We start from the raw sequence: 19,950 nt of genomic DNA on the forward strand, positions 1-19,950 counted from the left end.
GCTGTTCAACGTAAATGTGCTTCTAATCTGAAATCACTGAAAGTGTCCTCTTCTATATGCTGTTGACAGGCTATAGTAAAAACATGGAGATTTTATTTTAGATTGCATTGTGCATCATGTAGACCTGAAAGATGGGACATGCCACAGTGATTTAGACAAAACAGAGAGATTTGTTTTTTGTTTTAATTGAGCTCATCACCTTTCAATCCAATACAAAATAGCAATTAAAAACTTTTTTAAAATTTAGATATTTACATATTAACAAGTACATGTGCAAATTTACAACATAATGACAAGAACTTTGTCTTACGTGTGTGTGTGTGTGTGTGTGTGTGTGTGTGTGTGTGTGTGTGTGTGTGTATATATATATATATATATATATATATATATATATATATATATACACACGCACGCAGAGTAGAAATCAAAAATAAGACACTTTTTCTAAATGTGACATAGCAAACTTAAGTATATACAGTAATAAAACTCTTTCATAAAATGGCAAAAGGTATAAAAACAAATTTAGTATATGCACTAAAAATATAAAAAAGTTATAAAGTGGGTTTCTTTATCTGATCCAGTAGTTTTAGAAAACTAATTAAAGTGCAGTCCTCATTCTGCATTAATGGCCATGTTAACCAAACACAACCTCAATTCTTCATAAATATAAAACTGTGAATAAACAATTCAATTGAATCGTGTAATAGACTTAAGATACTCAAATTATTAACATTATTGGGATTCATTCCCCCAAACTCTATTTCTTAAAATAACACATGTGCTACAGTCTGGATAACAACTACCCCATTTTCAAATGATGGCATATTTTTTTTTCCACATGTACAAAAATGAAAGACTGAGTTGTGCTTGAGATGGAAAATACCGGTATATATCTGACCCAAAGATATTTTAGCCAGAAAATAATAAACATTGCACAACAGCATTTACACAGTGTGACATTCTTTGTGACATTTATAAAAGGCAGAAAATCACATAAAAGCTCAGTTTCTTCTTTTAAAATTATTCAAGAAACACTGAGCCAATTCCTCATTGTAATCTTAAAAATGTAAATGTTATTTTTGGATGTTGTACATCAGCAGACAATTAGCTTTCTACCAGTACATTTAACACACCAGAAAATCTGCAGACTTTATATAATCAGTGTGTGCAATGATAAAATTGAAAATAATAATTACTTTGGATGGTCACTGAGATAAAATGTTCAGCTCTTTAAGTTGAATTTCATACAGTCACTGCAGAAATGAATGAAAAGTGCTGACTGCTGATATGTGGGGGGATATCTCAGTGAGAATGGTTCGCTTGTGAAATAATCAGCAGGAATGCAATATACATGGCATTTGTGTAGTAAATGTGCTGGCATGTCCATGAGAAGTGGAATTTCCTAACCACCTTCACAGTAAAATACTGCTGAGAGCTGAATACCAACACCTGTGATTACATTATGCACAACATATGACATAAATAATTCATTTTCTTTCCAATCAGGCAAAGACAAACAAAAAAAAGCAAATAAACAAAACAATAAATTTACATCCCACAAATCTGGAGAGAAGCTATTGGATAGTTGATGTTGTAATTCATATGGCTTAATCTGTTAAGAAGGCAACTCAGCAGATGACTGGTCAAGATTAGTCCCTGTAAAACAAACCACAGGAATTATAACTGTACTAACAATGTGTAATCATTTAAAATCTTGGTTAACAACTGAAATAAACAGTGTTTATATCAACATGGTCAAACAAAATGTCTGCATTACCGAAGTAAAGCAAAACGGGGCAGTTGCACTTGAATGTTGCACAATAAACACACACACACGAAAAGGACCCACTTCACAGAAATTTGCTGCTACAACACAGATGTCAGTAAAACGGCACTGACGAGGTTTTCAAATCTGAAGTGCTCAGTTCAGTGTAAAGACATTTTTCATGTGTGCAGCATGAGGCAGTGCATGAGTGAAGTGTGGTTGAGTGCAACTGGTCTCTGAAGAGCAAACTGGGCTGAGAGGCACACTGACAACAGCGCCAAGTTCCAATATTTGCTCCATCTCTTTGCTGAAAAGGCAAAAAAAAAAACCTGTGCTTAAAGAGGCTTTTAAAAGCTGATGTCTCCTTAGTGTTCCACATAATTCTCTTCCCACAGACAGAAGTCTCATCATTCAGCAGTGGTTGATCGAAGAAAGCACCGGCAGGAAGGGCCTGAGCTGATGGTCGACTCTGCTTCCTTAATGCCACTGAGTGAGACTACCCATTCTAATGCAGGTGCTATTTGAGGAAGCCTTTATAGAGCAGGCGTGAGTGACTGGTCCCTCTTTCATTCTCCAGACAGAACAGCAGGTCCCTGAGGTTGACTCTAGTGATGCGCTGTCGCATAAACTGTCTGGAGCCCACTCCACTGGAGCCTCCAGGCTGGGAGGGGCCTGGCCCTGAGCCCTAAAGAAAGAGATTTGGTCATTTATTGAGCGCTTTTGTGAATTTAAAGTAATTCAAAATAACAATAAATCGCCTGCAGCAAACGGTTTCCTCCACATTCCTCACCTCTGCACTGGCACCTCTAACAGGGGAGTCCATTCTGCGTTTTTTCCTGGGGCCAATAGCTGCCAGCGCAGTTTGGTTGGCTTCTCTCTGCCGGATCTGAGCCAGCTCCTGCTGTTGCATCTGGAATACAGGCAGTAACACAGATTACACTCATGGTGGGCTAACTCATCACATTGCTGCACAAAGAAGACAGGCATATTCTAAATTATCTCAGCATATTCTTACCTCTTTGGCTTTCTGTTTGAGTCGGAGCTGCTCTGGGTCTTCTTGCCGTGACCGAGACTGGAGTCAAGAAGACATTTTAATATTTCAAGATGGATATGTTCAATTCATTCACTCAATTGTTTTATTCATTAGCTCGCTCATAGTTAGCATACTGTTCTTTAGCAGCAGAGGAAACGTATTCTAATGATGCTGACCTGAGATCATTCATTCGCCTAATTTATTATGTAGGATTCTCGCTTCTATTCAAATTTCGTTACCTTGGCAGCCTTCAAGAGAATCTCTCTCTCCTGCTCTTCCTTCCTTTGCTTCTCCATCTGGTCCAACTGCTCGAAGAATTTGAGCTGGGCTCGCACATCACTGGTCTGTTCATGCCGCTCGTCCTCCTGTAGGTTGAATGAAGAAGGACGTAACAAGGAAAAACAGACAGATACGAGGAGAATTAAAACAGAGTAAATGGAAATGGATGTCACCATTAAGTAAGCTCAACTTACTGTAACTAATTATCACCTTGAAGGTTATATTCTTCTGCTGTGCCACATGTGCCACCTTTTCCAGCAGGTTTTGCAGTCGCTGCTGTGTAGCATGGGAAATGTAGTTGATCACATCTGTGCCCAGCTCGCTGACACCGAACTTCTTACCTGTCACAACAAGAAGAACGTGGATTACAGATGAGACAGAGCGAGACCGTGTCGTAGTTTAGGAAGAACGTGCTGTACATTTTCTCTCAAGTTTATGTGCCTCACCAATTTCCAGAGCTCTCCAGGTGAGTGAAGAGGTGAAGAGAAAGGTCTCATCCTTACAGGAATGAGTCACCGTGCCAACAAGCTCAGAGCTGGTTGCTAAGATACAGGCACTCTCCTCTGACAAGTTGACTCCTGCCATGGAGGCCACATCGTTGATATCATCATCATCCCTGCATGAAATGAAAAGTAATGAAATAAGCAACATAAGCAGAAACACCATTTATATATTTTTTGGGAAAAAGTGGACTTTATACAACTGCAGTGGTTTCCTGTAGCTGGAAAACTCCAAACAGCTAATGTAATGTAAAATCCTCATCAACCCTAATCACTACTGTAAGTCTGATGCAATGACGGCAAAAACAACCACATATCAAACCTAAAACACACAACAGCAAGAGACCAACCAAGAGTCACATTTTTCTATAAACCAAAACTGCCATGCCAGAATAACAGCTAAACACACATAACGTGTGCACAGAGTGGCTTTAAAGTGAGACATACTTATAATAATGCATGGCTAAACCTTTTCTTCTCCATCTTCTGGTTAGTAAGCGGCAAAACCGCCACAATAACAATCATGTGGTGGCGAGAGGACCTGAAAGGATCCATCTCATTAGACAGACAGTGTGGTTACTATGCTTCTTTCTTTCATGTCTTTCAGCATATCCAAACACACAATACAGTTGATTTCAACTAAAGTAATTGTTGCTTAGATTGTCCGACAACACTAGAACAGTTCTACCTGTTGCACAATATCATCACCATGTTATTCTCAAATTTTTGACCTATGGTATAAAAAAAAATCAAAACTAGCAAAATTAGCAAATATGTCCACGTTAACAAATTAATCACTAAACAACACAAGGGTGAAAAAATGAACAGAAACAGGGACAACTTATCGACAAACTAATTGACCAAACAAAGGGTTCAAATTGTGTTAAACCCTTTATAATATGTTGTTCAGCCACTTCTGTGGTGGGTAAACATTTCTAACCTTGCGAGTAGCAACAACTTTTCTAAGGTCCTCAAAAATCTTTGAGCCATGACATACTTCTACAAGGTAATGTTACACTAAACCTAAAAATAATAATTGCCAGGTGCTGCCTTTAAAGCAGAATGCCTTAGTATGTTTAAAATCCCAATAACTTCTGCTTATCAGCGCACAGAATTTAAATATTTGAATTTTATTTATGTTTGATTCGGGCGCCTGGTGAATCAGTGGGATGCAGAAGGCCGTGGGTTCAAATCCCACCCCACAAGGTGTGGCCCGGCTCAGCCACCAAGGAACACCTTGGTGCCGGTCCTGAGCCTGGATAAAATGGGAGGGTTGCGGCAGGAAGGGCATCCGTCGTAAAAAACTCGTGCCCAATCAAAGTGCAGAACCCGTACGGCTGTGGCGACCCCTGAAGGGACAAGCCCAAAGTTACTGATCTATTTATGTTTGATTCATAAATGTAACATGACTCAGTTATTGTTAGTTCACCTTGCCACAGTCTGTGGTGGCTGAATTCTTTCTTATAGTTTTAGTGACTTAATTTGACATTGTGTGTTTACATGGTGTGTCAGTAACTTAAGAAGAACATCTTTTTTTACAACCTATTAAACTAATGACAGTTTTACTTAATTCATGAATACCTTATAAAGAACAGGATACGTATCGTCACAATTGAAAAGCTAAAGTAGTGAATGTTTGTCATTTGTTCTTGAAAAACCTATAATATTACACATTACACATGCCAAATTCACAATTCCAACAGCAAAGATAATAAATAAATCATGTAAATTCTTAATGACTTTTAAGAATCCACAGTAAAATCATGAAAATGCAACACTGATAGCACTTATTTGAATGTGTCACAGACCTAAAGGTTCCTCCTCCAGCTTCTTTCAGCTTGTTCTTCTGGACAGCCTGACTGACTACTTGTAGTCCTCTAGCCCCTTGAAACATGGTCTGTTTCACTGCTGGAACTAATGGATGGAAAAGGACAGAAATAAGTCCAGACCACTGAATAAAATGGAATATACATGCACCATGACAATAATTTAATTTCAAGTTTTTTTAAAAATCACATTTGTAATCATTGGTATCATGCAAAGAATTGTCCACAAGGGGGCAGCATTTCTTAATTGTTGTAGGAAATTGGTAAAGTATTGTTGTGTTTTTTCCTTCAATGCCTTTTTGTTTGTTTTTGTTTATCTGAGTGGGTGAAACACTACAAGCAAAATATAACAGATGCCCATGGACAATTAACATATTTAGTTGACTCTATAGAGGAAAAAGAAGTTTACTTGAATGTTGAACAAATACCTGTCTGCAACTGTTTGACCACTTGTGGCTGGCCTACAATGATGCGGCTATGATGTTGCCCTTTAAATGTTCCCAAAGGAGACTGAGCCAGGCTCACCGTTGGCCTCACCATTGTTCCCTGTTGCTGTGGCAGGATCTGGGCAAATTCAGTGACAATGTATGAGAAGCACAGAAACGAGAAAACTAACTGAAGCAGAAATAGCAGGGTTTCCACTTCACTGTGCATGGCAATTGCTGGAAAAGGTAATAATTCCCAGAAGCAGTAAAAATACCAGCCCAGGTTTGCTATGAGGTGTCTGAGTGAGGCTGATGAGTGTGGTTTTGGTGGCAGCAGTTGCAGCAGTGGAGAGAGGAGGTCGCAGCATCACAGCAGTGAGAGCTGTGGAGGCAGCAGGCTGAGTGCTGGTGTGAGGAAGCAGGCTCTGCTGGATGAAGGCTTCTGAGTCTGGGGTCATCTGACGCAGTGCTGGGAGACTTCTCTGTAGGTGGGGGACATGTACAGTATTTAGTTTTATAGTCACTGAATTCCACACAGTATGGGTTTATGTAGTTTCAAGCAAAAGCAGATGTTTTTACAATTATATATTACATCAAAGGGAAAGAGCAAAGAGTTACTTCGTCGATTTTGTGGGAAATATACGAGGACTCACTGTCCTGTCTTTACTTGATTTACATTTATGTCCACAGTGGTGTGATTTCCTAAAAATGTTGCAATTAGGTAATTAGGTGAAGTCCACATAAACAGCTATTAGACAGCTATTACAGTAATAATACGTATATATTTCGTGCCCCACTACACTCACATGTAAATAAAATATCTGATTCTTAATTCTGTTCTTTAAAAAGCATTTTGTTAGATGTTATGGCTATTTCTAGCAGCCATACTACAGTCACAGCTTTGGGAAGAATGACAATGCATTGGTAGCACTGCCTGTGTTTTTGGATGAGGTTGTGCAGATTAGATTGTTGGAACAGGAACGTTTGGATGACAGAGAATTTCTTGGGATATTACAATCTGTGCGAATGCACTCAGTTTTATGTGTATAATAACAATGATGTGTGTTCATTTATTTTGCACGCACAAAGCTCCAAATTATAAAAAGCATTTGGCAGAAAGCAATAACATTATTCCTACACATCACTGTGTAAATGAGAAAAGAGAAAAGAGAAAAGGCTGTTTGTTTTTATGTTTGGTGTCTACTAGCTTTTCAGAAACAGCATGTTGATGTTATACAACTGCAACACATTAGCATAAAGCACAACAATAAAACCACTGATTAACTCAATAAAATCATACTAATATGTGGTTAATTCCTTGGTCATTAATCTTTAAACAACACTGGGGTGTGTGTGTGTGTGCTGTGTGTGCAGCTTGCACACACTACTGAACCATGCACTTATTCCTGCCTATGTGTAAATGTGCCAAATAGACTTTTTGACTTTCAGGTCATTAAAAGTTTTGAAAAAAATTGAAAAGAACTAGTGTTTTTTCACATTTTTATTTTATATAAAAAAATTCTGTCATGCACGCAGTAGCATTATAGTAAATCTACATTAATTTAATACCAAGCATAAAGATGTTTCATTTTAATACAAAAAGCATGTAGTGAAGCCTTGCAGTGAAAAGCTTTACTAGGAGCAGGGTTCTAAAGTTATGATACCATTTTGGTCCAAATAAGTTTGCATGTGGCAACAACTCGACTCTGTGAAATAGGTACATGCCAACCAATACAGCAGAGTTTTACCAACGTGTACCATGCAGCATCAACCACTATACCTACATATCTGGTTATGTGTCACTGATCTAACCTTTAGGAAAGGCACAAGGTACGGCTGTGGTGAGGAGTTGAGCTCTCGGTACAACCTGCTGGTGAAATCTTCAGGCTCCATCTTTCCTTCCTGTTGTACAATAAACACAGATGATGGATCAGAACAAAAACTATGCTGTATATTAATAAAACAGACTAGAAGAAAAGACATATTTAATATGGAGATGGTAAGAAAAAGAAAAAAAGGAAAAAGGAAAAAGCGAAATGTACCAACAGGTTCTTGACCAGCTCCTTGACACTGGCTGTTGTCTCAGAGGATTGTTTTCCACTGGATGCCAGCTTGATCAGCGTGGACAAAAAGTTTCGACACTTTTTCACATTTTCTAGCGTCTCCTGGGAAAACAAACCCACAAATTACATTACAATAACAGACACCACACTAACAATGTTATTCACATCTCATTTAGCCATGTCCTGATGTTGATTAAGCAGTAGAATAGGTTTGAATTGAGGAACATCTGTTAAAGGGCAAAAGTTGATATTCTCCATTTAAGTCACGAGAGGAGTTAGAAGAGATGCTGTTTGCAGGTCCAAGCATGCTTTTGCTGTGAGCTGCTTGAAAAGACATTTCTAAGGGTCAACTGTTATCTTTCAACAATAACAAAAATTGATGGTCTACGGTTATTTAAATTTGCATTTCACAGACTGTTAGACCGAGAAGTAGAATACAACATGACAAACTGAATGACTGACCGGAAAACCAAGAAAAGAATCTCACTACTGGCTTTAAAAGATCTAAGCCTATGGAGCATGCAGATGTGCTATTGTATCTTCTCTGGTGTCAATCATACTCTGCATATACTTGTAGACAGACGTCCAAACAGGATTGACCTAATACAGCCCTGAGGACTTCCTACATTAGTTCTGACTAAAGTTTGGATTGAACTGAGTCATTTTAGACATGAGTGAATCAGGCTGAAATGTATTAAACGCCAAATGGAAATACCAGAAAAAGGACTCTAGCATATGCTTTGGGCTCGTTAAGATTTTTAGACATGAGATGTGTCAGTGTGACCACTGCATCATCTGTGCTGCAACTCGTTTTTTTTTTTTCTCAAATTATTTCATAACTACAGATTTAAGTTCATATATTGAATCATATATTCTTGAGGTGTTTTGGAAGAGGTTTAACAAGAGTGGTTTCCAAGCTAATTAAATAATTTGAACAGAACATTGGAACACAGCACTGCCAAAAAAAGTATGTTTTTCATAGATATGTCAGACTTAAAGTTATTATTATATATTATTTTTCACTGATTACATAGACCGTGTTAATATTTCTCTCTTACAGTCGAGATAGCTATAGGAGGGGCCGGGTTCCCACTGCCTCCAACCCTCTGCGTTACTGCTGTCGCGGCAGATACAGGCTGCACTGGGGTCGGTGTTCCTAGTGGCTGTCCTGGGGTGGTAACGGCTCCTCCTAGCATGATGGTGTTCTATATGGGTCGGTTAATATGCAGTCATGAGATAAGACACAAGAAAATGACAAGGTCAGTCTCGACATGTCAGCTTACAGGGTATAGTACGTTCAGCTTTTACTAGAACATTATATGTTTTTGTTTTCCTGGTTTATTTTTCCAGGAAAGAGAGCTAAATTATAGCATGTTAACTTCCCCAGTATTACTACGCCTTGTACACAACATCAAACTTCAGGTATACCTTTTCTTCTTCCACTGTTAAATTACAATACAGCTTGCTATAAACACGTCGTCTGAAACAGGCAATGAAAACAAATGAGGTTCAGTAAAAACGTATTAGCTTTAAAGTGTACTTTCATGGTAACCTGAACAATCATAACTTCTAATAAAGATTAACACAAAAAGCAAGGTTTTTAAATTGAGCAAACAAACAGGCCAGCCGGAGCAGAAAACAAATGAGCTGGCCTTGATGCGAAAAGCAATTTGTTAACATTTATTTGCAAAGCAAAATGGCCATACAAATGATAAAAAACAAACAGGTTCTGGGGATGTTTTAAATGAAGTTCTTCAGAGTACAAAATGACTCTGGTGCCATCCAAAGAAACGCATTTATCTTTACTTTAGGCCTAGGAGTGAAAGTATACATTAACGCTCTCATTCTAGAATACTGTTTACTCTCTTCCAGGACATAAGAAAAGTTCATGAAAATGTGACAAATGTGACATTTAACCACAAGTGTAAATATGAAGAATAACTCATTAATAACAACAAGCATCACAATTAAAGTGGCTGCATTTAAATCTGCTGACTGATCTTGTGTGTGTGTCCTTGATAAATTCCTTTTTGTTAGCAACCTTAACAAAAGCAAATTACTGCTGAGCAATGTCAGATCACAATGAGTAAAGCAACATTTGTGGGTAGACTGTGACATTAGTGGGCACAGAGAGCACTGTCTTTAGTGAAAGCTGTACTTTGGGGAAAGTGTAGCAGTGTGACTGGTTGGGTTATGAAGAGCTCAAGAAGACTGCACTCTATGTCCAGAGCCACGTGGGCAGGGGAGAGTAGGGGGACTATTGTGATGTTCATGCAAATTGTGTCATCTGTGTCTGAGTCACAGGAGATGCAGAACGAGCAATGTACTGGTTTCAGAAGTGGCCTGCAAATTGAGGAAATGATAAACAGACCCCTCCAAAAGTACTGGAACAGAAAGGTCAATTCATTTGTTCTTGCTGTTCACCACAGACATTTGGGTTTTAAGATCAAGAGATAGATATGGGATAAGGGTTCATGATTTCAGCTTTGATTGGATGGTATAGTATTTCTTAGCAGAAACATTAGATAACATAGAACAGTGTAATCCTTGAACCAGATGACCTACATTTTAAGTAAGCAAAAGTATTGGGCCAGTTTTTAAAGCAAACTCATTGTCTGACTAACATCAACAAATTGGTGTTTCTTATCCAGGCTATTGTTCATGAGCACCAAACGTCTGTGTCCAGAACTTTTTTTGGCTCGTCTGTTCTTTTTTTGCATGTCGTTTTTGGGCTTTTCATCACAGCTTTCACAGTGTTTCTGCCAGCAACTGATGTTGATTTCTTTAGCCAATTCTGTAATTCTGTGTTTTGATCGATACCAAAGTGGTTTCATTATTTTTTTAAGACATTTATAATTGTTCTACTGAATATGCCCAGTGTTTGTCTAGTACCTTTGCTTGTACTTCAAATGGCCAAATGGCTTGTTTTTTCCCCATACATACCAGCTCTCTGGTGTTCATTCAAAAGTCTTAACAGGTCAAATCTAAACCTAAAGTAATCATCCAGAGCTGTATAACAATTTTAACAATCAATCTTACAGGCAGGACACCCCTGGGTAACAACAAGAGAACGAACACCTGTTAGTGACATGTTCTAATACCTTTGCTCTGTTAAAATTGAACAAAATGAATTGGCTTTGCCATTACAGAACTTTTGGAGGACATGTACATGTAAACACTAAAATATATTTGTTCAAGCTAAATGGATAAATTTGAAAATTTATTGTACATCTCTAACATAAACCCAATCAACATCATGTACCACACAGAGTGTAAGGGTTTGCATTGCCTTCTTGTAAAAACATAAATCAATTTATTGTAATGGACCTGAGTCATCTGACTGAAATCAGTTGCTATTCTTTTGGATGAATGAAAAACATTCGGTGCTTGATAACGTTATGCTTTTTGAATCAAATACTCCAAATGAATATGCAGTAGTTACCTGCAGTACAGGAGGTCTCTGCAGTGTGGTTGTAGCTGTCAAAGTTGTTTGGACTGGGGAACCTTGTTTAATAATGGTGGTAGAGGTCACCGGACGACCCAGCAGTGATGTGCCTGGAGCCTGGAGAACAGCAGGGATATGAAAAGTGGTGTTACTCATATGACACCATGTCAACAGGACAATTGGGGAACAAATAATAATGCTCTACTTAATATTTTCTTTAATAATCACTGCAGGATAGCATAATAAAAAATATAAATTAAAATACACATACAGAGATTGCAGAAAATATTCAGAACTTCATTTTTTGTATACTTCATTTTTTTTGTAAATTTAAATTTAATTCGATAAAAGTGTCCTTATACCCATCTACTCCCAATAACCCAAAAAGACAAAGAAAATGCAAAATGCCAGCAAATTTATTAAGACAATTCAGACTCTTTTTTTGTTTGCTTTAATAATTTTTAATATTTGTCTGCAAGTTAATTGATGTCCACCTGTGGAAAACTTAAATGACTAAAATGAAAGACATTTGAAAACACCAAGACACTCCCTAGAGTTTGCTGTCCAACCAAACTAAGTAACTAGTGAAGAATGACAGCCAATAACACTAAATTAAGGGTCTGAAAACTATACTTTATACTACCTTATACTGCAATTATTACAAACTTTCTTTATTATCTTTTCATTATGGGTTATTGGGTGTAGATCAAACTTTGTGTCATAGATTATGTAAACTTTCTGAAGCCACCATACAATGCTTTTAAACTACAACCCCAATTCCTAAAACTAAAACCCCAATATGTGTAAAACATAAATAAATACAGATGGCAATGATTTAGAACATGATATAGATGATATAGAACATAAACAACATATCAAATGTTGAAACAGATATTTTACCATTTCATGAAAAACATGAGCTCATTTTGAATTTGATGGCAAAACATCTCAGAACATTTGGAAGAGGGGCAACAAAAGGCTGGAAAAGTAAAAAAAAACAAATGGAGGAGCATTTGGCAAGAGGTCAGTAACATGACTGGGTATACAAGCAGCATTTCAGAGAGGCAGAGGCACTGGAATGTAAAGATGGGCAGAGGTTCACCAATATGTGACAAACTGCATTTAAAAATTGTGGAACAATTTAAAAATTGCGAAGACTTTGAGGATCCCACCATCTACAGTATACAAATATCATCAAAAGATTCAGAGAATCAGGAGGAATCTCTGTGCGCAAGGGACAAGACCAAAAGTCAGAACTGGATGCATGTGATCTTCGGGGCCTCAGGGAGCACTGCATTAAAAACGGGCCTGATTCTCTACTGGACATCACTGCATGATCTCAGGAACACTTTCAGAAATCACTGTCTGGTAACCCAGTTCACTGTGGAATCCTCAATTGTAAGCTAAAGCTGTATCATCCAAAGAAGAATGATTCAGAAACGCTGCCGTGTTCTCTGGGCCAAAGCTCGGTTAAAATTGTCTGAGGCAAACTGGGAAACTTTTCTGTGGTCAGATGAATCCAAATTTTAAATTCTTTATGTAAATCATGGACACCATGTCCTGCGGACTACAGAGGAGTTTGTTTTCAGCTGACAGTGGAAAATCCTAGTATGGGGGTGCATTAGTGCCTATAGTGTAGGCAGCTTATACATCTGGAAAGGCACCATTATTGCTGAAAAGTACACTTAGGATTTAAATCAACATATGCTCCCATCCAGACAATGTCTTTTTTATGGAAGGCTTTGCATATTTCAGCAAGCCAGTGGTAAACATACTGCATCCATCACAACAGCATGGCTTAGCAGGAGAAGGGTCCATGTGCTGAACCAACCAACCAAAAATTCCTTCTCTAAACTCCAGGAACTGGTCTCCTCACTTCCCAGATGTTTACAGACAGTTGTTAAAAGAAGAGGGGATGCTACTCAATAGTAAACATCACCCTGTTCCAACCTTTTTGAGATGTGTTGCCCCCATCAAATTCAAAGTGAGCTAATAATTTCCACAAAATGGTAAAATGTCTGAGTTTCAACATCTGATATGTTGTTTATGTTCTATTGTGAACAAAATATAGGTTGATGAGATTTGCAAATCATTGGGTTCCGTTTTATTTACGCTTCCCTTATTTACGCTTTATCTTCCCAACTTTTTTGGAATTGGGGTTGTATTAGATGCAAAATTTCCTATAGGATAATGAAACTCTATGGATAGTTTTGATAGGTGTAGATGTATAACAAGTAAAATGTGATTACATTTGTCAGCATTTTAAATCCTATCAAAACAATGTGTTTTATGTCCAGAATGTGTCAGGAAAAAAATAATTAATTAGTTAATTTTCATTATCTATGCGACAGTAAAATAGAAAAATATTATTTAAAACAATGTGTCTAACTTTAGATATGACAATACAATGTTTACATGCTTACTGTTGAAACTAAATTATTACTGTGACTGTGTACACCACACACTTGTTGCAGTATATCAAACATGTACATCACTACATAACATGAACAAGTCATATTTTGTGTTTGTGTCTTTGTAGTTCTGGTACCTGTAGAGCAGTGATCTGCACAGGTGAAGTGCTGGTAGGGGCTGAAGGTCGGGGTGTCATGGCACTTTGGGATTGGGACTGAGCCTGCATCTGAGCTAAGGTCTGCTGATGAATCATCAGCAACTGCCCACTCTCACTGCGAACCAAGACCATTCCTGCAAGAGGACCATGTCAGAAGAGTTAAGATGTTGAAGGTCAGGGCTTTGCTATCTTGACCTGTCTCACTAGTATACTGTCAACAATGTAAGTATGAGGTTTTTGACACGAAGGCATATGTATGAATTATGTGTAGGTCTACTGACCTACTACTTGACTAGGAGGCCTACATATAGAAATTTCCAGCCAGTGACACAACATGTAATGTTGTAAACGTCCTCATCTCAGTACAACTTTTTTTTTCTTGCTACCAATACATGGCTTGTATGTTTTTATAGTAATGAACTGACCCAAACAGTAGTAAACAAAACAGTAGAAATAATACATACTGAATAGGAAAATTCTGTTGCTGCTGCAAAAAAACTAGATGGATACATGTTACTGAATGTTGCTGAAAACTATTGTTTTGCTACCCCAATTAGGGACTTCCCCAAATGCCACTGGCAGAAGTGGTGTGTCACAACCAGTCATCTTTCAATATCTGTGTCACTCCTCTTTAACTGTAGATTAATATAAGCTGAGCAGATGCTATCTGATAGATCTAAACACAGAACTCTCAACCAAAGCTAATTTCCATCTATTGATTTTGATAAACATTCATACAGCCTCTGCCAAAGAATATTAGCACTTTAACAACACAATGGTATAAATCTTTTTTTTGCCTCTGCAAACCTTGGAACAGTATATAAAGTCAAAGAGTGTGACCATTAGCCTTTGTAAAATGTTTTAAAACACACATATAGGATACATGCTGATATTCACTAGCTATGAATATGAGAACAGTTTTGTTTATTGTCTCTCACAAGACAAAGTAATACAGATCAACAGATTGGGACAGAATCCTTTTGGAACATTAGGAAAAAAAATTTAACAACTTCCCCAAAGGCTGTTTTATTTGCTCTACAGTTAAAATTTTGCGTCTAATCTGTTGTTGGTAGCCTCAAAAGAAATTAAATTGTGTGTCCTCTCTTCTGTCAAAAGATGTCTCAAACCATGTAAGTCACATATACAATTAAACAAGTGCCATTAGTGTTTGATAGCAATACGTTCCAGACCAAGTTACCAAACAGTTACATTTACATGTAAGTTACCTGGTGGGAGCTGAATGTTTTGGATATTTGGGGCGTTCTGTTGAGGCTGAGCGAGGCGAGGAGCCAAAACCTGTGGAGCAATGGCCCGTATTCCACCAGGAGTGACAGCTACTGCTGACTGTACTGAAGTCCTCGGATTCTGCAAAACAGCTGGGCTCCTCATGGCCGCAGCTGTTCCTGTCACGACAGTTGAAGCCACGACGTGTGCGCCAGTCTGCATTATAGTTTTTGTGGAGTCGACTTTGTTGATGAGAGAGCCAGTCGTGCTGTTAACAGTGGCGGATGGTGGTGTTATAACGTTAGCTGTGCTTGGGTTGCATCCGCTTTGTGAGGTGCTAGTGGGAGTTTGCATAGGTGGCCTCACAAGCGTGACCGTGGGCACACTTTTCACAGAGGACTGGGACGAAATCACCATCGAAGTTACAGCATTTTGCGCGCTCGTTAAAGAAGTCCTAATAATAGTACCAGATGTGGCAGGCAGAACCGCTGCGCCTTCTTTACTAAGAATAACAGGTCCGTTGTTGACAAGCGTGACAGTGGATTTGGAGTTGCTGCTGCCGCTGCTGTCAGTAGATGCGCCTCCGGGGATGTGACAGTTCATAACCGCGGTACTTCCATTTAAAGTTTGAACATCGGTCGTTCCAGGGTTCCCAGCACCAGATGTTGCATCTGACGCTACCGTAAATACTCCCGTAGGTGTCAACGGCTTGGGCTCACTCTGAGGGGCTGTTGTGCTCGGTCCCGCTGCCGATGTGGTCCCGTCTGCTCCATCCATGCTTGAGCCGTGGGACCCCGAACAGTTAATTACACCTCCCTGCACTCCTGTTCCTACAGCAGCGGAAACACATGAAAGCAAGGGGGTGACGAGCCGCTCTCTTTTTGCATTAGTTTCGGAAAGCACACAAGAGAAGCCAAGTAAGCTACAACCAGTCGCGCAACTTGAGCAGAATTAGCTTATGTTAGCTAACCGGAGTGGGCAGCTATCTTACCTGCTTTAGCAAGCTCTTGTTGTGAAAGTCCCATTTTGCTACCCTCAACATTGGAATTACTAGTACGTACTACTAAGTTGCCGATGTGATTTGCTGCAGACTGGAGTCCGGTCGTTGTGTTGGCGCGACCTGTTCCTGTTAGTTCAGATTCCAGAGATCCGACTAGATCACTAACTACTTTTTCGTCCAACTCCGTGTTGAAGAAAACATCATCCAGAGCTCTCATATTACATCCATGATCGGAGCCCGCCGCCATCTTTGCCCAGCTACGCTTGTGAGACGCATGCGCCGATTGGATGGACATTCGGTGACGTGATCTCACCGAGTGCAGTGATTGGTTCTTAGTAGAAAATAAAGGTTGGATCAAACTGTAGCGAGGACAGTGCTATGTGTCAACACAGAGTGACAGGTTCGCGGGTGAACGATCGTACCACTGCGGGGGCTGCGCTTGGTGGGAAATGATTTAATCAGGGAGACTCTATAAGACAGTTCCTACAATGTACACCATGTTTTAGCAGGTTTATACAAAGTACTGAAACATTTTGTACCTATTTGATTTTATGGTAGACGCGTCAAAATGGCTGCGTTGTTGCTATTTCTCAGAAGACTCACCGCTCCGAGACAGCGACTTCTGGCTGTCTGCATGTCAAACACTTGAGTGCGCCAATTCACGAATACTAGTTTACTAATTGCTTTGTAGCATGAGGATGGATGTTATACCGGCTTCTTGACGTTACACCTCTCACAATTCAATGAAATGAATTCAAAATAATTATATAGGCTATTTGAACAAAAAACAAACAAACACACAAACAAACAAAAAACAAACAAACTACTAACTCTTCATATAAAGTAAAAAATTATCTAAACTAAGATGTGGTAAATATGAGCTATACATGAAGCATTCAGCAGATGTGGGGACAGACTGTTTTATCGCCAGGTGCGTCCAAGCCAATCACTGGGCTTGGTTTGAAGTCACCTGTGGATCCTTATAAATTGTTTGTGGTCGCTGCATGGCTTCAATGCTGGTGTGTGATGTGAGTGCATGTAGAGTCTTACATGAATTTGGTCTGAATATAGCCATGAGTTCTGCTAAACCCTATATTGGTTGTAAAATAGGCTTAATTTCAAAAGCCCAAAATCGTTATGAGGGCATTTTGTATACAATTGACAAAGTGAACTCCACAGTAGTGCTGGCGAAAGGTGAGTGGTGCAGTCCTTTATTTTTCAACAAAGTTTTTGTGGGCTTACAAGGATAGTGGCAATATTAGTCTAAGTCATGGATGTCACTTTGTTACATGTTGTCTTTTCACTAGTCAAGTGTTTTGGAACGGAGGGACGCCCCACTGACAGACCAACACCACCCAAAGATGACGTCTATGAGTACATCACTTTCAGGGGAAGTGATATAAAGGATATCACACTGTGTGAACCTTCCAGATCTCACCATGGCCTACCCCCGGATCCTGCAATAATCCAGGTAGGATTTAATGGAAGTGCAAAGTAATTAATACTTTAACTATATGAACACCCATACCTTGTAATTTAAATTGCTTTCACAGTCATCCGGCGCAAGCTGCCCAGGCCTCTGCTCGGGTCATGGGCCATTTAGCCCCCTAAGCATGCCTACCTACAACCAGCTTGCTGCCAACACTCTACTTAATCAACAGTATGCTGCTGCTATTGGTCTCGGTAAGTCCGTGAGTACAAATGTCTTTCTGGTAAACTGGTCATAAACCCTCCACACCTGCTGTAGCTGAAAACATTAAAATTGTTTACATGCCACAATGTTTAGCTGTGTTCCTATATGCAGAGCCTGTATTTCTAGGCTTACATGTGAGAAGAGGCCCTATGGTTGAGAAAGCTGTTCAAACCCTCCACGTGGAAAGGTCTGGAGAGAAAAGAGGTTTGACTGCCTCCCAGGAGCAGGAGCAGAGGCAGGGACAGGAGCAGGAGCAGCAGTGGGAGAGGAGAAGGCCCAGGAGGACCAGAGGAGATGGTTCCCAGACCAGAAGGGGCACTGGAATTGCCAGTAAGCGTGAATAATTGTAGCAATCAAAGCAAAATAAAATGGTATCCTTTAATGTGAAAGCTTTTATTGTTTAGCAGGCTTGACATATTTTACACCTGTGCAAAGTCTTACAGGAACTTCAGTTTGCAATTTCAAGCCAGCTTTGAGTGTTCATGTTTAACATGCATGTTCATGTTAAAGCATGGAATTGTACTTTTTTTTTGTGTATCTTTGTTTTTTAAAAGCGAAGCCAAGGCGAGGTGTATCCACTGCTCAGCAGGAAAATCTGCAGCAAATTCCACAGCAGAATGATGAAAACAAGCCACCGCCTAGTAGAAGACAGGGTAATTGTTAAAACACTTAACATATTTGTGAGAGTGGAAATTTGAAGTGTGTGTATGTAATCCTATAAACATTCAAGCTTTTTTTTTAAAAGTGTTTTTAATTTTAGGACCCCGGAGGCGCAGGAACCGGAGTAGAGGCCAGCTGATGGTAGTTAATGTTCCATCTGCCACGCTTAAGTTTGACACAGACTTTGATTTTGCCTCTTCAAACGCACAGTTTATTAAGGAAAAACTAGAGATGGAAGGCCAGGACAGGATGACTATGAAAGGTTGGTTCATCGGCTCAAGTGACAAATGCACATATGTAAAGCAGGTTCTGGCTCCTGGTCTTGGCAGTGATGACACTCTTCATGGTTACTTTCTTTTCTGTGCATGTGTGAAGATTTGTCATGAAATTATGGAAAAATTAAGACTTGAAACATTACTGCTCAGTAGGCATTTAACAAGTTAAGGATTTGGTGGGGTGAATGGTTAAGCTTGGCTATTATAGACATCATCAATACTCTTTCATCCCCTTTCGTATACCTCCAGGATGTTTTGTGTGTCTGTCTGCAGATGGAGATCATAAAACAGAAGAGAAAGAAAAAGAGTTGTTCTTAACTGCAGAAGATAATTTTGGACCAAAATGTTACTATGACAAAGCAAAGTCTTTCTTTGACAACATCTCTTCTAATAATAGTTTCAGGTAAATTAGTAAGTATATATAAATCAATGTTTTTTTTCTGTATGTAGAGCTACAGGTTTATACCTGGTTTTCCCTCACTGGTTTCAGACTAACATGGGCAGATGAGCGGAAGCGCAATCTGGAAACCTTTGGGGTCCCTGGACGGTTTATGAGGGGCCAGAGTTTCAGAGGTGGATATACTGGAAGAAGAGGACGGGGTGATACTCAGACTCTACAGTCCAGGAGAGCCAGGCGTGGTCAGCTGTAGAGGTTAGATAGGCTAACGGGGCACTAAAGCAACACCAGCCCCAAACCCCAATCATTTCCCTGCTGTGAAACAGATATTTTCTTTTTTCTATTTTTTTTTTTTTTCCAATGAGACTGTCCTGAGGCAAGGGTCACTTGTCATGTGGCCCCATTTTGAATTTAGATATGTGGTTAATTGCACTACAGGTAATTTTTTTTTTTTTTGTCCTCAATACTGGCCTGGAGTTTTTCTTTTTATTTATTGAATGGGAAGTGAAGACCTTAAGTTTTTTGTTTTCTGTTATTTAAGAAAGTTCACTCCTACACTTGTTTCTTTTTTCCCCCATGTTTAGAAAGGTATGTGGCTTAGCCTACTGGAAGGACTCTGTATAATTTGTAAATTTTTCAATAACTAATTGTAAACTACCAAATGTAAACGAGTTAAGGAAATGTTTTTGCACCCTAAATCTTGTACATTACTTATTTCACTGTAGAAACGAGTGAGAATAATGTAAATAAACTGCAAATTGCTCATGTCCTTGTCTCTTGTCACATCGTATTGATT

At 39.1% G+C, this 19,950-nt stretch overlaps 2 protein-coding genes across 5 annotated transcripts; one reads left to right on the forward strand and one right to left on the reverse strand.

The window, feature by feature from the left end:
- Positions 1-313: 313 nt before the first annotated feature.
- Positions 314-16,376, reverse strand: LOC137139622 (transcription initiation factor TFIID subunit 4-like). Of its 2 annotated transcripts, XM_067527126.1 has the most exons (16): positions 16,121-16,376; positions 15,132-15,959; positions 13,885-14,039; positions 11,334-11,453; positions 8,950-9,096; positions 7,871-7,993; positions 7,641-7,730; positions 6,104-6,310; positions 5,832-5,967; positions 5,386-5,491; positions 3,524-3,693; positions 3,288-3,418; positions 3,038-3,163; positions 2,781-2,837; positions 2,556-2,675; positions 314-2,450 (listed from the first exon to the last, which is right to left on the reverse strand). In XM_067527126.1, the coding sequence occupies exons 1-16, from the start codon at positions 16,374-16,376 to the stop codon at positions 2,283-2,285; spliced, it is 2,940 nt and encodes a 979-aa protein (XP_067383227.1). In that variant the 3' UTR covers positions 314-2,282. The 2 variants fall into 2 exon arrangements, 1 of the variants encoding a protein (XP_067383227.1); XR_010916367.1 differs by lacking the exons at positions 314-2,450; positions 2,556-2,675 and having other exon boundaries at positions 3,272-3,418.
- A 9-nt stretch (positions 16,377-16,385) lies between these two features.
- LOC137139623 (protein LSM14 homolog B-like) lies at positions 16,386-19,910 on the forward strand. Of its 3 annotated transcripts, none has more exons than XM_067527127.1 (8): positions 16,386-17,323; positions 17,437-17,600; positions 17,683-17,812; positions 17,934-18,152; positions 18,377-18,475; positions 18,583-18,744; positions 19,007-19,160; positions 19,248-19,910. In XM_067527127.1, the coding sequence occupies exons 1-8, from the start codon at positions 17,134-17,136 to the stop codon at positions 19,405-19,407; spliced, it is 1,278 nt and encodes a 425-aa protein (XP_067383228.1). In that variant the 5' UTR covers positions 16,386-17,133; the 3' UTR covers positions 19,408-19,910. The 3 variants fall into 3 exon arrangements, with proteins under 3 accessions (XP_067383228.1, XP_067383230.1, XP_067383229.1); XM_067527129.1 differs by having other exon boundaries at positions 19,031-19,160; XM_067527128.1 differs by having other exon boundaries at positions 17,949-18,152.
- The last annotated feature ends 40 nt before the right edge of the window (positions 19,911-19,950 follow it).

This window comes from Channa argus, chromosome 13 (genome assembly GCF_033026475.1).
Source record: "Channa argus isolate prfri chromosome 13, Channa argus male v1.0, whole genome shotgun sequence".
NCBI classification, from domain to species: Eukaryota; Metazoa; Chordata; class Actinopteri; order Anabantiformes; family Channidae; genus Channa; species Channa argus.

Excerpts from the sequence above, each read along its gene's own strand:
- LOC137139622 (XM_067527126.1), bottom strand. The coding sequence starts at position 16,376 with ATGGCGGCGGGCTCCGATCATGGATGTAATATGAGAGCTCTGGATGAT. Across the intron at positions 7,731-7,870 it reads AGCTGGTCAAGAACCTGTTG|GAAGGAAAGATGGAGCCTGA; the intron begins GTACATTTCGCT and ends ATTGTACAACAG. Across the intron at positions 5,492-5,831 it reads GGTCAAACAGTTGCAGACAG|TTCCAGCAGTGAAACAGACC; the intron begins GTATTTGTTCAA and ends TCCATCCATTAG.
- LOC137139623 (XM_067527127.1), top strand. The coding sequence starts at position 17,134 with ATGGCTTCAATGCTGGTGTGTGATGTGAGTGCATGTAGAGTCTTACAT. Across the intron at positions 17,324-17,436 it reads CACAGTAGTGCTGGCGAAAG|TCAAGTGTTTTGGAACGGAG; the intron begins GTGAGTGGTGCA and ends TCTTTTCACTAG. Across the intron at positions 19,161-19,247 it reads TCTTCTAATAATAGTTTCAG|ACTAACATGGGCAGATGAGC; the intron begins GTAAATTAGTAA and ends CACTGGTTTCAG.